Below are 18771 nucleotides of genomic sequence, written 5' to 3'. Positions count from 1 at the left end.
AGACAACCACACACTCACTCCTATGGGCAATTTAGAATTACCAATCAACCTAGTATACATGGAGGAAACCAGAGTACCCAGAGTAAACCCATGCAGGCACAGGGAGAACATGCAAACTCCACTCAGAAAGGCCCCTTTCGAACCCAGGGCCTTCTTGCTGTGAGGCAACAGTGCTAACCAATAAGCCACCGTGCTGCCGCCAAAGCTAGAACCATTAATTAGTAAATAATAATAATAATAATAATAATAATAAATTGTTTTTTCATTCTGGGGTTAAAGGTTAAATGTTCAGACAAGAAGCTAAAAATCCTAAACTTATTAACCATCCAAATGACCACACAGAGAAACCACAAATAACAACCACAGAGAAACACTATTTCGTGGCATAAAGTGTGTGTGTGTGTGTGTGTGTGTGCGTGTGTAATATAATACTCACTCCTGTACAGCACGGGCGATGGTCAGGGCGGTAGAGCCGGTCTCGTTCACGCTGTCCAACGTCACATTGGGCAGGTCGTCGTCCTCGCTGTCACTCAAGGATCGCCGTGGAGACAGTCCATCTGGTACTCTGTGTGTGACTGGAGAGGAGGATGAAGAGGGCGGGGTTAGAGACATGGTGTACATATGAACAAACAAACAAACAAACAAAACAACACACAACTAGACACAGGATATAAGCAATAAGAATTTCTGCTGTGGTCAACAAAATGGATGGCAGAAATAAAATGACACATTTATTTACCTCATGAGGTCTTTATGAGAATATTAAAAACATGATTTCTGTCAAAAAAAACAGGGTTTATCTGTTAGCACAGCGCTAAATAAACATTCTAGCGTTTAAAACAGAAAGAGTAAGAAGACGAAACTAAATATTTTGGGGAAGTTGACTATGAGCCTGGTTTGTCTTTCTGAGGTAAACTGACCTAACGGCTTTAATATGTTCTACTTGCAACTGAAAACTACAGAATTTTCATCGAGCTAACTAGCTCACTTAGCTAATCTATAAATCCTCGGTGTTAGTTAAACATTACTTGTGAGCAGGTTTGTATATAAATCTCTGAGAAGATGACAACACACAGACTGAAATATTTCCTCACGGCTATGACAAGCTGACTAGTAGTAAGCTAACATGCTAGCTAGCTGTTTTTTTTTGTCAGGCTTTCTTTCAGTGTAGAATTCACCTCACGAAACCTCATCTGTAAGGATTCTCAGTGTTCTAATATCTTTCAATCTTTACATTTTGCTCATGTGAAGTTCCTCGGTCATGTTTTTAAGATCACGAGGAGAAGAAAAATTGCTTACAGATGTGACATATGAAGTGATTTTTCAGATTCTGATCAAAGATCAAGCTCATCTTTTTTTTGTTTTTTTTGTTTTTACTGTAATCTGGAACGAATGAAGCTCTTATCTGGAAAGATATTTACATGAAAAACAGAAAAGACTTTCGGTATCAGGAAGGTTTTATTCGCACCATCAGACGCTGGGATTTTCCTTTCAGCTTTTTTCTAATAAGTCTCTGTGACTCAGCTAATTGATGCTAAACCTGACGACTAGAGCCGTGAAACGTACAGGATTTCCTGCTAAACACAAACGCGTATAAATCACATCCTGTGCAACTGTAGCCGGATGTGTCTGTCTGTGGAGTTTTGCGCTTTTATTGTTGATATTCATTTACAAATGATCTTTTACACTTACTGAAGTGTTATGGCTAATTGCGTCGCCTTGTTGTTGCCATGGAAACCTCTCTAGACACAGTAGAGGGCATAGGCCCTGAAGAAAGATCTTTATTTTCTTTTGGTTTTAAACAGATCATACTTGAAGTGTGTGTGTGTGTGAGAAAGTGTTTGTTCGTGTGTGTGTGTGTGTGTGTGTGTGTGTTATAGGAGGTTGGTGTTAGGTAACCTCTCTGTCTGCTCTATTTCAAAAGAACGAGGTTAAAAAGAGAAAGGGAACAAGAAAATCCTCAACTGCCACTAAGCCTGTTATAAACAGCGCTTGTTTCGGAAAAGCAGACAGACTGCCCTGAGAAAAATGTGTGTGTGTGTGTGTTCAAGACCTACATATCAGTCTCCTTACCTAAACTATCGAAGCAAACACAATACAAGAAAACATAGCAAGCTCATAAACGTTCCTGGTAGCTATACAGTCCTGAGACTTTCAATTAAAGGAGCGGTCCGTGATTTTTGGCGCCATTTGCCATCCACCCTCTGTGAAGCGTATTTCAAATCTTTTAATGAAGAGTGTTCGCCTTCCTCCTCAGACGACGAATAAAACTGCAAATGCCTAGTAAGACGTGGTTCAGATTAAAAGGGGAGGAGCTATTTTCAGGGCCAGAAATTATAAACCACATAAACCATGCAGATCTAATTAGGTAAAAGTGCAAATCACAGTTTTTAAAGTAACGTCTATTTGAAATTCTAGGATTGGTACAGGGCTACAGAAGCATGGTTCAACTTTATGGACGGCAGCTTTAAAGTAATTTGCTTGTTTAAACTTTAAACTTGTTTCTGATTGAAGAAAGAGTGTGAAGAAAGTCTCGGAAAACCAAGCAGTGGTGGCTCAAGACTTCGTTGGGTTCTGGGTTGTGTCATTAACGCTGATGAGATTGCAGGTCTCGGAGAGGATTTTGCAGATGAGAAAGAAAGTGAGACAGATAGAAAAAAGGGGAAGTGTGTGTAAGAGAGAGAGAGAGAGAGAGAGAGAGAGAATGGGAAGGGTGAAATAGAACAAATGTCAAAGCCAGTGCCAGAGTTGGAAAGGTACAGACGTTAAGGAAGGGGAAGAGCTGAGAATCTGTAAACTATACAGAGAACCATCAGTTATTCTGCCATGTTTGTCTATTAAAAGCATACATTCTCTCTCTCTCTCTCTCTCTCTCTCTCTCTCTCTCTCTCTCTGTCTCTCTCTCTTTCAGCTGAACTCTGTCTCACCTTTTCTGTGTATCCTGCTTTCTTCCAGCATGGGTGCCATGAGGCCTCCAGGTCCCAGAGAACCGACCCCGGCGTAGACCAGCGGCATGGGCTGTACCACCACGGGGACTCTGCGGGGGTGCAGGTGGATGGGGGTAGGGCACGTAGGCATGACCTGGGGTATGTGCAGGAACGGCTGCCCCCTGCGAGCGATGGAGGGCGGAGACGTCACCCTCGACGGAGACATCTTTAACCGTGGCACGGGAGTTATGACGGACGGAGGCGAGGATGAAGGCAGCGATAATGACGATGATGAGGATAACGATGATGCTGATGATAATGAAGATGAGGAAGAAGACCTGGTGGATGGGACCGGCGGGGAACGTGGCGAGAATCGCAGCAAAGATGAAGGGGGTGATGATGATGATGATGATGAAGATGATGATGATGACGATGATGATGATGATGATGATGGTGAAGAGCGGGATCTGTTGGTGGAAAGATCGACAGGCTCGGTCTGGATCTGGAACAGGTCTGTCGGAAAGCGTTTTTCGGGAGAATGAGTCCGGAACCTTCTTTCCATCACCAACACGCCCATGTCTGCGTAGCTACGGATCTCGGGAGACTGTTGAGAAAAGGAATATGTTTAATATATTCTATATTTATATCTATATTTAAGATATTTAAATATAGACTCCTATCATAAACTTTATTTGCGGGATGATATATATATATATATGTTAAATGAAAATATATATTAAAATGTCATTATCTAAGTTAAGCTAGTCAGTTTTTTTAACTAGCTAGGTTTTTATTTGACTGATCATTTAAGCAGTTTAGCAAGTTGAATTTAAAGGAGCCATGTGTAAAGTTTGGTTCCATCAGCCTCTGCTGAGGAGAAGAGAAAAACATTATGAATGACAATCCTTCCCACCCCAAGTAGCTTCACACTTTTTTATATTATTATTTATTTATTTATTTATTTATTTATTTATTTATTTATTTATTTTATAATTTTTTATTAATATTTTTTATTTTATTTATTTTTAAATAAAAAACCCTTCAGGTTGCCTTATAAACAAAAGAAGCTGAGCTAAATTGATGAAGGATGACAGATTTCTGGGCCAGAAAAAACAACAACAACAACAAAAGAGACTGAAAAGAGGAAGGTAGGCAGATCTACTGCAAGACAAAATTGCAAACCATTATCATTTTTCACACGTTTTTATTTAAATGACCAGATCTTCCCAGGCTTTTAAACGTAACAGACGGCATCTTTATTCTCCAGCCACGTGCAGTAAACCATACTTATTTGTCAGAGCGCTCACACTTACATTATAGACAGTGTCAAACAAAATGTGCCCTAATTTTCCGCTGTGTTTCCTGCGGTTGGCTGGCTTGGAGGTTTCTCAACTGAAATGAAACTTGTTTTGAAACCTCATCTCTCTCTCTCTCTCTCTCTCTCTCTCTCTCTCTCTCTCTCTCTCTCTCTCTTTCTCGTCTAATTTTCTCATCTTCATCGTTCCTCTTCTCCTCCTACACAGCCCGTTTCCAACCCCTTATTCGGAAGGGAAAACGAAGGAGGGGGTTCCTTCTGCTGATTACCTCTCTTTTTCCGAACTCAGAAAGCTCAGGACAGCACGGGGGGAGCAAAGTTTCCAAGGAAATAAAAAAAGATGCTTTGGCACTGAGCCCGATCAAACAGCACACGCATGCTTCAACCGTCCGCTCCGCTATTTTGTAGCCCACACACAAAAACCTCACGCAAACAAGAGTGAACACAGTGGGACAGAGAGAGAGAGATGGGGGGGGGGTTTGAGAGAAAGAGAAAGAGACAGACAGATAGAGAGACAAGAAACAGACAGAGAGATAGGGGTAGGCAGAGAAAGGGAGAGAGAGACAAACAGAAAGAAAAAGAGACAGAGAGAGACAGACAGAGAGATCGGGGTAGGCAGAGAAAGAGAGAGAGAAAGACAGACAGAGAGATAGAGGTAGGCATAGAAAGAGAGAGAGAAAGACAGACAGAGAGATAGAGGTAGGCATAGAAAGAGAGAGAGAGACAGAAAGAAAAAGAGACAGAGAAAGAGTGGCACACAGAGAGAGAGAGAGAGAGAGAGAGAGAGACAGAAACAGACAGCAGGTGTCAGTCAACATTGAGGCTCAGATAGATTTCTAAAAGAAAAGAAAAAGTAGATGAAGAAATCCAGTGCCACGCGCTAATAAAAAATACCTGCATTCTTAAATTTTAAAATCTTTCTTTTATTAGATAGCTGATTAGATTCTGATTATATAGACTGACTCCATTATATACTGTGATTATATAGACTGACTCCATTATATAGACTGACTCCATTATATACTGTGATTATATAGACTGACTCCATTATATAGACTGACTCCATTATATACTGTGATTATATAGACTGACTCCATTATATAGACTGACTCCATTATATACTGTGATTATATAGACTGACTCCATTATATACTGTGATTATATAGACTGACTCCATTATATAGACTGACTCCATTATATACTGTGATTATATAGACTGACTCCATTATATAGACTGACTCCATTATATACTGTGGTTATATAGACTGACTCCATTATATAGACTGACTCCATTATATACTGTGATTATATAGACTGACTCCATTATGTACTGTGATTATATAGACTGACTCCATTATATATTGTGATTATATAGACTGACTCCATTATATACCGTGATTATATAGACTGACTCCATTATATATTGTGATTATATAGACTGAGTCCATTATATATTGTGATTATATAGACTGACTCCATTATATATCGTGATTATATAGACTGACTCCATTATATACTGTGATTATATAGACTGACTCCATTATATACTGTGATTATATAGACTGAGTCCATTATATATTCTGATTATATAGACTGACTCCATTATATACTGTGATTATATAGACTGACTCCATTATATATTCTGATTATATAGACTGACTCCATTATATATTCTGATTATATAGACTGACTCCATTATATATTCTGATTATATAGATTGACTCCATTATATACTGTGATTATATAGACTGACTCCATTATATACCGTGATTATATAGACCGACTCCATTATATATTCTGATTATATAGACTGACTCCATTATATACTGTGATTATATAGACTGACTCCATTATATATTCTGATTATATAGACTGACTCCATTATATATTCTGATTATATAGACTGACTCCATTATATATTGTGATTATATAGACTGACTCCATTATATATTGTGATTATATAGACTGACTCCATTATATACTGTGATTATATAGACTGACTCCATTATATATTGTGATTATATAGACTGACTCCATTATATACTGTGATCATATAGACTGACTCCATTATATACTGTGATCATAAAGACCGACTCCATTATATATTCTGATTATATAGACTGACTCCATTATATACTGTGATTATATAGACTGACTCCATTATATACTGTGATTATATAGATTGACTCCATTATATACTGTGATTATATAGACTGACTCCATTATATACTGTGATTATATAGACTGACTCCATTATATACTGTGATTATATAGACTGACTCCATTATATACTGTGATTATATAGACTGACTCCATTATATACTGTGATTATATAGACTGACTCCATTATATACTGTGATTATATAGACTGACTCCATTATAAAGACTGACTCCATTATATATTGTGATTATATAGACTGACTCCATTATATATTGTGATTATATAGACTGACTCCATTATATACTGTGATTATATAGACTGACTCCATTATATACTGTGATTATATAGACTGACTCCATTATATAGACTGACTCCATTATATACTGTGATTATATAGACTGACTCCATTATATATTCTGATTATATAGACTGACTCCATTATATATTCTGATTATATAGACTGACTCCATTATATACTGTGATTATATAGACTGACTCCATTATATATTGTGATTATATAGACTGACTCCATTATATACCGTGATTATATAGACTGACTCCATTATATACTGTGATTATATAGACTGACTCCATTATATACTGTGATTATATAGACTGACTCCATTATATATTGTGATTATATAGACTGAGTCCATTATATACTGTGATTATATAGACTGACTCCATTATATACTGTGATCATAAAGACCGACTCCATTAAATATTCTGATTATATAGACTGACTCCATTATATACTGTGATTATATAGACTGACTCCATTATATATTCTGATTATATAGACTGACTCCATTATATATTGTGATTATATAGACTGACTCCATTATATATTCTGATTATATAGACTGACTCCATTATATATTGTGATCATAAAGACCGACTCCATTATATATTCTGATTATATAGACTGACTCCATTATATACTGTGATTATATAGACTGACTCCATTATATACCATGATTATATAGACTGACTCCATTATATACTGTGATTATATAGACTGACTCCATTATATACTGTGATTATATAGACTGACTCCATTATATACTGTGATTATATAGACTGACTCCATTATATACTGTGATTATATAGACTGACTCCATTATATACTGTGATTATATAGACTGACTCCATTATATATTGTGATTATATAGACTGACTCCATTATATACTGTGATTATATAGACTGACTCCATTATATACTGTGATTATATAGACTGACTCCATTATATAGACTGACTCCATTATATATTCTGATTATATAGACTGACTCCATTATATATTCTGATTATATAGACTGACTCCATTATATATTCTGATTATATAGACTGACTCCATTATATATTCTGATTATATAGACTGACTCCATTATATACTGTGATTATATAGACTGACTCCATTATATACTGTGATTATATAGACTGACTCCATTATATATTCTGATTATATAGACTGACTCCATTATATATTCTGATTATATAGACTGACTCCATTATATATTCTGATTATATAGACTGACTCCATTATATATTCTGATTATATAGACTGACTCCATTATATACTGTGATTATATAGACTGACTCCATTATATACTGTGATTATATAGACTGACTCCATTATATATTCTGATTATATAGACTGACTCCATTATATATTCTGATTATATAGACTGACTCCATTATATATTCTGATTATATAGACTGACTCCATTATATACTGTGATTATATAGACTGACTCCATTATATACTGTGATTATATAGACTGACTCCATTATATAGACTGACTCCATTATATACTGTGATTATATAGACTGACTCCATTATATAGACTGACTCCATTATATACTGTGATTATATAGACTGACTCCATTATATATTGTGATTATATAGACCGACTCCATTATATATTGTGATTATATAGACCGACTCCATTATGTACTGTGATTATATAGACCGACTCCATTATATATTCTGATTATATAGACCGACTCCATTATATATTCTGATTATATAGACCGACTCCATTATATATTGTGATTATATAGACCGACTCCATTATATACTGTGATTATATAGACTGACTCCATTATATATTGTGATTATATAGACCGACTCCATTATGTACTGTGATTATATAGACCGACTCCATTATATATTCTGATTATATAGACCGACTCCATTATGTACTGTGATTATATAGACCGACTCCATTATATATTGTGATTATATAGACCGACTCCATTATATACTGTGATTATATAGACCGACTCCATTATATACTGTGATTATATAGACCGACTCCATTATATATTCTGATTATATAGACCGACTCCATTATATATTGTGATTATATAGACCGACTCCATTATATATTGTGATTATATAGACTGACTCCATTATATACTGTGATTATATAGACTGACTCCATTATATATTGTGATTATATAGACTGACTCCATTATATACTGTGATTATATAGACTGACTCCATTATATAGACTGACTCCATTATATACTGTGATTATATAGACTGACTCCATTATATATTGTGATTATATAGACTGACTCCATTATATACTGTGATTATATAGACTGACTCCATTATATATTCTGATTATATAGACCGACTCCATTATATACTGTGATTATATAGACCGACTCCATTATATATTCTGATTATATAGACCGACTCCATTATATACTGTGATTATATAGACCGACTCCATTATATATTCTGATTATATAGACCGACTCCATTATATATTCTGATTATATAGACCGACTCCATTATATATTGTGATTATATAGACCGACTCCATTATATACTGTGATTATATAGACCGACTCCATTATATATTGTGATTATATAGACCGACTCCATTATATACTGTGATTATATAGACCGACTCCATTATATATTCTGATTATATAGACCGACTCCATTATATATTCTGATTATATAGACCGACTCCACTATATATTGTGATTATATAGACCGACTCCATCATATACTGTGATTATATAGACCGACTCCATCATATACTGTGATTATATAGACCGACTCCATCATATATTGTGATTATATAGACCGACTCCATTATATATTGTGATTATATAGACCGACTCCATTATATATTCTGATTATATAGACCGACTCCATTATATATTGTGATTATATAGACCGACTCCATTATATACTGTGATTATATAGACCGACTCCATTATATATTGTGATTATATAGACCGACTCCATTATATATTGTGATTATATAGACCGACTCCATTATGTATTGTGATTATATAGACCGACTCCATTATGTACTGTGATTATATAGACCGACTCCATTATATACTGTGATTATATAGACCGACTCCATTATGTATTGTGATTATATAGACCGACTCCATTATATACTGTGATTATATAGACCGACTCCATTATACATTGTGATTATATAGACCGACTCCATTATACATTGTGATTATATAGACCGACTCCATTATACATTGTGATTATATAGACCGACTCCATCATATATTGTGATTATATAGACCGACTCCATCATATATTGTGATTATATAGACCGACTCCATTATATACTGTGATTATATAGACTGACTCCATTATATATTCTGATTATATAGACTGACTCCATTATATATTCTGATTATAAAGACTGACTCCATCATATATTCTGATTATAAAGACTGACTCAATTATATATTCTGATTATAAAGACTCTTTGTAAATTGTAAATATTTCGAACGCAGTGCCAAAATCACACTTTTCTATTTCTTCAGATCAGTGAAGAGTCTGTGTGCTAAACTAAGCAGCTGATGTTATTGTTGAACAGTTCAGTGTCCTTTCCTGCAGTTAAATCTATCATTCTGATAAAAATCAGTGAGAGACTAAAATATTAAACCTCATTTGAGCTAGCAGTTAGCTATGCTACAAGTTCTCCAGATAAATTGGCTAGCAAATTCAACTCATGTTCTGATGAACAAAATCATGTTTGTTTGGTTACTTTTACATTTTCACAAGTTTGCCTGCTGTTAATTAAACTGCCAATAAAAAGTACGCTAGTTTACTAGCAGCTAGCTAGCCACCCAGCTAGAAAAGTAGTTAGCTAGGTAGGCAAAGTGGCTAGCAAACATATCTAATTTTTATTATGCTATACATGTTTGGTTTCTGTTAGACACATTGTTGTAAATTTGCGACAGGTTAGCTGGGTGTTTAGCTAAATAGGCAGTTATCTAGGTAAGCAAGGTAGCTAGCCATGTAGCTAGAGAAAACAACTATGGGGGAAGCACAGCTGTGGGAAAAAATACAACGTGAATTGTGCCAGATATGGAAATTTACCTTAATGACAGTTAACTAGCTTCCTACCAACAGATGTGGCTTGCTAGGTAAGCAAGCTAGCTAGCAAAACATAGCTTTATATTCTATATATACACAAATATAATAGGTATAAAGTTAAAGTTTACAGACAGATTTGGCTGCTGGTCGATAAATAGGATTAAATAAAGACTCTGCTGTGAAAAAGAAAAAAGCATTTGTTTAGCTGGTCACTGGTAAACAAGTTAAGCTAGCAGAGCTGACTAGCAAACATTCCTAATGTAACTGAGTAAATCTTGCTTGCTGTAAATGGAGAAATCTGACTGTAAGCTAGTTTACTAGCAGTTATTGAACCACCTGGTTAAAAAATGTGGTTAGCTAGACAGACAAGTAAAGTAATAACATAATCATAAACAAACAGTAAACAGAATCCTGTTTGTCATGCTAACGTTATATTAACTAGCCGCTACCTAGCTGTCTGTTATCCTTGTTCATAGCTTTATTAATGAAAGGAACATTTTTAATGAAACACAGGAAGGAATTAAGGGTTCATGGGTTCATAAATGAATGGCGCTGCTTTATGAAAACACCTGATGAGGTGAAAATGATCAGAAAATGATCAGATTTTCATCTTGTTTTTAGTGATATCTGTTAGTTTGCACGATGACGTCACCAGCGTGAAACTGCTTACCCTCCGCTGCATCTGCACGGGTTCTGCTCTAACTCGCAGGACAGGCATCCCGTCCAGCATCAACATCCTGATCACACACACACACACAGAGAGAGAGAGAAAGAGAAAAGGGACATGTTAGTTTTTTCTCCTCAAGTGTTTAAATGAACATGTGAAAATCAGAGCAAACTCTTGCTCCAGAACATGAACAAAACTTAATACAAACAGGAAGGAGTGGGTTCAATAGAGAGATAAATGGAGTGTTTAGTCTAACCGTATGTGACAGTCAGACCCAGCGGGGCGGGTAAGGTGTAACGAACCGTTTGAGCCGTGTAATAAATCCTTTTGACAGTCAGGCAGCTTGTAAAAATCACTAGCCCTTCAGTGAGGGGTTCGGAGAGTTAAGCATCACCTGAGTTTGCTTGTATGTTGTGTCTCTCTGTCTGATTTTATCCACAGTGTGTGTGTGTGTGTGTGTGTGTGTGTGTTGGCACATATATTGAACACTGTACGAAACATACCTCCAACTCCTACTAAACCATTTCTTCTTCTTCTTCTTCTTCTTTTTTATTTATTTATTTATTTATTTATTTATTTAGTTAGTTAGTTAGTTATTTTTATTAACACCGAGAGATTCTTGGCTAAAAAAAATATTTAAAAAAAAATGAAATAAATAAAATATTTAAAAAAAACCCCCTCCTAACAGTAGATTTTTTTACTATATTCTTTAAAAATAAAATTACCAATATACAACTTTTTACAGCATTTTATTTCTGGTTTTTATTGTCGCCATTAAAGGTTTTTTATTCCTGAACAGAACTCAAACCAATTGCCCTGAGACAAAACCTCCACAGCGATTGCGTTCAATTTTGCATAAATCACATGCATTATTCAATCATTCAAAATAATTTATCACATTCATATAAAACACTTGTAATAAAATCTGCACCGGTGTTAAAATGAGGAAAAGGAAAACAAAAATTCTGCTAAAGGGATCTGCATACAAGCTTTAAAGGTGTATATGTGTATATATATTTATCACTCACTTTAAATCACTTTTTTTTTTTTACTATAAACCTGTTCATTCAAGCAGTTATCCAATCAGCCAATCACCTATCAGCAGTGCAGTAACAGGAAACAGGTCAGAATTACATTATACCATTATAATGTGAGGGAAGAAAAACACGTGTTCTAGGTGACGTTGACTGTATAAGTATCAGGGTTGTGGGTGCCAGACGGTCGGTTTGAGTATTTCAGAAACTGCTGATCTCCTCTGATTTTCACACTTACCAGTCTCTCGAGTTTATACTGAATGGTGCGACAAAACAAACAACCAGTAAGTTCTGCTGTTAGAAAGGGCACGATGAAAGGGTGCGAGGGGTTTAACGGCTCGTCGGTTTGATCTGACTGGAAGGGCATGGTTTGTGTCGCAAGTAAACACTCGTTACATCCGTGATGAGCAAAAAAGCATCATGACGAACCTGGAGGTATTTAGATTAGCGAAGAAATGTTGTTTTTCTCATTTTTGGTGAAGCAAGCCTCTTAATAAACCTCTTTTTGATTCTGGTGATTCATAAAGATGAACTAAAGCATTAGGAATTCCTCACAAAGAGTGTGCTAATCCTGGAACTTTCTAGAACAATTACAACCACAGAACCGCCTTTATCAGTGTTTTTATCAGAACTATTTCTTGAGTGGATCGAATGAGGACCGTGTGCCGGTCAACGTCGGTCGTCTCGTTATGTGGCAGAAATGTAACAGAAGCTGCCGCTCATATAAACGCTGGCCACACATGCCTGGGCAGGTGGGGGGGGGGTGTCGGGGGTCAGCAGGTCAGCCATGCTTTTACAGCTCAGCATATACAGTAGCGTAGTGATAAATGGTGGTGGTTGAGATCGTGTCAAATTCTCTTGGTGAGCTCGCTGATTCAGGAGAGACCCGGGGCAGGAACATGCTGACTGCTTTGGCCTTTGCTGACCTGGATTTCGTTGTGTGTGTGAGCAGTGAAGCAGACAGGATGTCAAAGGAAATGGGTGGGGTCTTGGATGGCTACACAACAATTAGAATTCCTTGACCCAAGTTCCAAGTGTGTGTGTGTGTGTGTATATACTGTATGTTTAGTGAACAAACCAGAATCTGCTTTAGTAGTAGTATAATCCTTCCTGATGTATATATCTGGTGTAAATATTCACCTCAGGTCATCATCATCGCTGCACAGTAGACGACTGCGAGAGCCGTATGTTACACAGCTGTGCCTCTGTAACACCTCATACAACCTCGATGAGGCTTGAATGCACCCCTGAGCATCAATAAATCCCCACTCTAAGGGTTTGTTGCCATGTCCAGGGAACGAGAGGGTTCAGGAAGCGGCCTCTCAGCATTAGTCACAGGATCAACATGCGGACGGTGACATCGTAATAGTTATAAATGGCTAACCAGGTTTGCGTTAATGGGAAGGTACGGGATCAATGAAAGGCTGAGGCTGGGATCCGGATCGGATTCGCATTGCCTATGTGGGAAGCAGAGATTTTCTTTGGCAAGCGTTTTTGATGAGGGAGAAGCTTTGGTGAAAGAACAGCTGGCCAAGATCAACCTCATTCAGAATGAAGCATGACATGTCAGTGATGGAAGTCAGAGATGGACAAAATCCACTTCAGCCTCCACTCCAGGGGAAAGGATCAGGAGGCTACTTGAGCGGAGCAGACAAACCTCGGATGTGGTTAAGAAACGCTTCTCACAAATTAGCGACCCGAACGTGTTGTTGGCTCTTCGTACCATGGATTTGTGTTGACAAACCGATCTGAGTAAGCGTTCTTATCGCAAAGTCCGTTTTTCTTATTCCAGGAATACGCCTTATCCTCGTCTGATAAAACCCTGACTTTAAACTCTGCAAGTCATCTTTTGGCCCGAAGTGCTGAGAAAAGGCACACGAGACGGGAAAGCATTGAGTCAATATTTTTTGGTCAGTTTCATCAGAGCGCATGACCTCAGCCGGGTCAGCACGACTTCCTTCCACCCTGTTGCTCCGCCAGTTTGAGCTTTGTGCCTCCTGGATAAACACCACCTACTCCACCTCTACTCAATAATCTCCCTGGTGCAAGAGACAGATAAGAGTGTAGATGGAAATTGGACCGTGTGTTTGATCTGGCCTCAGTGGACTGGAACTTCTTTTTTAAATGGATCTGTCAAAAGATATGTAAACTAAGAAAAAGTATAGCGAAGTTTCTCTCATCTAAAGGTGGTTTGTTTTTCTGTGGGAATCATTATATAACACTCGAGATATAATCCTACAACAGATGTTTTCTCTTTCAGAAATGTTCCCCCTCCCAAAAAAATGCTTGAAGAACCTTTTTTCCTTGGTATGAGCTCATTTGCATAAAGGTTTAAACACCGAAGCGTCAAAGAAAAGCTTCCACGAAGCGTCTTGTTCACGAAAGCAAAGAACTCTCAAAACAAACCTTGAGTTCTATGCTGTCTTATTTAGGACTATAAGACTGGATTGCCATAAAACATCTCCAGGACACAGAGATCTAGATCTTCTAGTCCCTAATCTAAGATCACGTTCCTCCCCTCCAAACCCGCCACCCCTGTACTTCTACCTAAGGATCTACTTTGGAGCGTCCGAAGCTGATGTCAGTGACAGATAACAGAGACGTCTCTCGGACTTCCCGGATTGGACCTGCATTCAGGAACACGCAGACCTCTCCTGCTGGATTCTCCTGCTTTGCGTAATCAGACCTCGCCAAAAAAAACCCAGAGTGACTTCAGACTTTCCATTTCAGCGGCGCTAGTTTTCCTTGGCGGACGACTCGACTCGGATGGGGGCTGCTGCCGGGCAGAGCCAGGACACTGCTCAGCCTCACAGTATGCATATGTGTGTGTGTGTGTGTGTGTTAGGAGAGGAGCACTATATTTCACTGTCTGTTTTCTACGAAAGACAATACGCTACGTCCAAGAAATATCTGAAAAGGCTTTTGGACGCAAACGACAGCAATAACAACTGAAAGAACAAATCAAAATGTTATGCCGTTTTCTTTTCTTCCTCGGTTTTTAACTTTTTTGTTTTATAGGTTTTAAGGACTCACCGAATCCTGGCAAGAAGACAGAGACATGACCGTTCTTAAATTCTGCAGTAAAACCTTTTACTATAAGCTCATTGATCACAAATCTTGACTGATATATATATATATAATTATGAATACATGAAAATTATGAATACAATAATAAACATAATCATATCCTGGAGCTTAGCAGAGCCAGGTCTCTGGGTATCACTATATAAATAATTCCTTCTTGCCTCACACTGAAAGCACTGTCTAAATAGTCCCCACTTGTCGTCCAAGACACTACATAAATATTTGAGACTATCTCCTGCAGATTTACTAAGTTGCTTCTGAAATTAAGCTTCTGCACTTTCAGTGTCTCTGCTCTCTCTCTGTCTCTCTGTCTCTCTCTCTCTCTCTGAAAGAAAAGCTAGCCAAAACACACTCTCTTCTCACATCTGCTATTGATTTGGGGCATGGCCCGAACACCTCGGTTTCTATCTGTCTGTGTAGCCACACAGACACCCTACAACCGAACAGAGAGCGGGTCGAGCTTCCCGGAGTCTGGAAGTATGCAGGAGTCTTTTTTATTTTGTATTTTTTTGTGATGTTAGGTACGGCGAGTCAGTACAGACCGATAACGCTTTCTTTTTCTGCAGTAGACTCATCAGAGCTGACAGGATGTGCTCCAGACTGATACATGCAAACAAAAAATGTCACAAGACTGTCTTTCCTGTCATCAATCTGAAAAGCTTGAACAAGACATTTTTCGTGGTTTTTTTTTTTATCGAGACCCGAACTGTCACCACAACCGAGTCCGCGCTCTGTTCATAGTCCTCGGGTTTCTGTTGTGATTATGAGCTGATTTGAGGTGTCAGAAACTGATCTAAGATCAGCAGAAACACAGCCCATTCTCCCTCTTGGCCTCTCGGGCCCAGGCTGGATCTGGTGCTGTCTTGCCGTACGCTCTTGCATGAAAAGCCTGTGCCAGAAAGATCTGAGGCTGCCTCTTTAGTGTTCCCTTGGACAGGCTAAGACAGATGTGTGCAATTTGACTTGAACTGTTGAACCGCACACTGTCAAACTGTTTATTATCAGAGGGCCGGGATTGCGCAATGGCTGAAGGACATCAGTGTTTGGCGATATTGTGCAACGGTGCAAAGAGGAGCATGAAAAACATGAAGGTACTCAGAACATGGCAGACGGGTTTTTTCCAAACAACATACCAACTTCTTCAGGACTATTTCAAGTGGTGACACTCTCTTACTCTCTCACTCACTCTCTTACTCTCTCACTCCATCACTCACTCTCTTACTCTCTCACTCCATCACTCACTCTCTTACTCTCTCACTCACTCTCTTACTCTCTCACTCACTCTCTTACTCTCTCACTCACTCTCTTACTCTCTCACTCCATCACTCACTCTCTTACTCTCTCTCTTACTCTCTCACTCACTCTCTTACTCTCTCACTCACTCTCTTACTCTCTCACTCCATCACTCACTCTCTTACTCTCTCACTCCATCACTCACTCTCTTACTCTCTCACTCCATCACTCACTCTCTTACTCTCTCACTCACTCTCTCACTCCATCACTCACTCTCTTACTCTCTCACTCCATCACTCACTCTCTCACTCCATCACTCACTCTCTTACTCTCTCACTCCATCACTCACTCTCTTACTCTCTCACTCCATCACTCACTCTCTTACTCTCTCACTCACTCTCTTACTCTCTCACTCCATCACTCACTCTCTCACTCCATCACTCACTCTCTTACTCTCTCACTCCATCACTCACTCTCTTACTCTCTCACTCCATCACTCACTCTCTTACTCTCTCACTCACTCTCTTACTCTCTCACTCCATCACTCACTCTCTTACTCTCTCACTCACTCTCTTACTCTCTCACTCACTCTCTTACTCTCTCACTCCATCACTCACTCTCTCACTCCATCACTCACTCTCTTACTCTCTCACTCCATCACTCACTCTCTTACTCTCTCACTCCATCACTCACTCTCTTACTCTCTCACTCCATCACTCACTCTCTTACTCTCTCACTCACTCTCTCACTCCATCACTCACTCCATCACTCACTCTCTTACTCCCTCACTCCATCACTCACTCTCTTACTCTCTCACTCCATCACTCACTCTCTTACTCTCTCACTCCATCACTCACTCTCTTACTCTCTCACTCACTCTCTCACTCCATCACTCACTCTCTTACTCTCTCACTCACTCTCTTACTCTCTCACTCCATCACTCACTCTCTTACTCTCTCACTCCATCACTCACTCTCTTACTCTCTCACTCACTCTCTTACTCTCTCACTCCATCACTCACTCTCTTACTCTCTCACTCCATCACTCACTCTCTTACTCTCTCACTCACTCTCTTACTCTCTCACTCCATCACTCACTCTCTCACTCCATCACTCACTCTCTTACTCTCTCACTCCATCACTCACTCTCTTACTCTCTCACTCCATCACTCACTCTCTTACTCTCTCACTCCATCACTCACTCTCTTACTCTCTCACTCACTCTCTCACTCCATCACTCACTCCATCACTCACTCTCTTACTCCCTCACTCCATCACTCACTCTCTTACTCTCTCACTCCATCACTCACTCTCTTACTCTCTCACTCACTCTCTCACTCCATCACTCACTCTCTTACTCTCTCACTCACTCTCTTACTCTCTCACTCCATCACTCACTCTCTTACTCTCTCACTCCATCACTCACTCTCTTACTCTCTCACTCACTCTCTTACTCTCTCACTCCATCACTCACTCACTTACTCTCTCACTCACTCTCTTACTCTCTCACTCCATCACTCACTCACTTACTCACTCACCCGTTCACTCACTCACTCACTCACCCACTCTCTCACTCACTCACTCACTCACTCGCTCACTCATTTATTCACTCACTCACTCTCTTACTCACTCACTCACTCACTCACTCGCTCACTCACTCACTAACTCACCCACTCTCTCACTCACTCATTTATTCACTCACTCACTCTCTTACTCACTCACTCACTCATTCTCTCACTCACTCACTCACTCACTCACTCTCTCACTTACTCTCTCACTCATTCAATCACTCACTCACTCACTCTCTTACTCACTCACTCACTCATTCTCTCACTCACTCACTCACTCTCACTTACTCTCTCACTCATTCAATCACTCACTCACTCACTCACTCACTCATTCTCTCACTCACTCACTCACTCACTCTCACTTACTCTCTCACTCATTCAATCACTCACTCACTCACTCTCTTACTCA

General features: G+C 38.6%; 1 protein-coding gene across 1 annotated transcript in view; it reads right to left on the bottom strand.

The window, feature by feature from the left end:
- The window catches only part of klf12a (Kruppel like factor 12a), a 35285-nt gene that overhangs the window by 11576 nt on the left and 4938 nt on the right, over positions 1-18771 (bottom strand). Inside the window, exons 2-4 of the mRNA XM_058380516.1 lie at positions 11448-11514; positions 2928-3531; positions 437-575 (exon numbers count right to left, since the gene is read on the bottom strand). Coding sequence (XP_058236499.1) covers positions 437-575; positions 2928-3531; positions 11448-11513 — 809 coding nt within the window. The 5' untranslated portion in view covers position 11514. The remainder of the gene's footprint in view (positions 1-436; positions 576-2927; positions 3532-11447; positions 11515-18771) is intronic.

Source organism: Hemibagrus wyckioides, linkage group LG26 (genome assembly GCF_019097595.1).
Source record: "Hemibagrus wyckioides isolate EC202008001 linkage group LG26, SWU_Hwy_1.0, whole genome shotgun sequence".
NCBI classification, from domain to species: Eukaryota; Metazoa; Chordata; class Actinopteri; order Siluriformes; family Bagridae; genus Hemibagrus; species Hemibagrus wyckioides.
The sequence above is the reverse complement of the archived record's forward strand: the minus strand, read 5'-3'. Positions and strand labels throughout refer to the sequence as shown.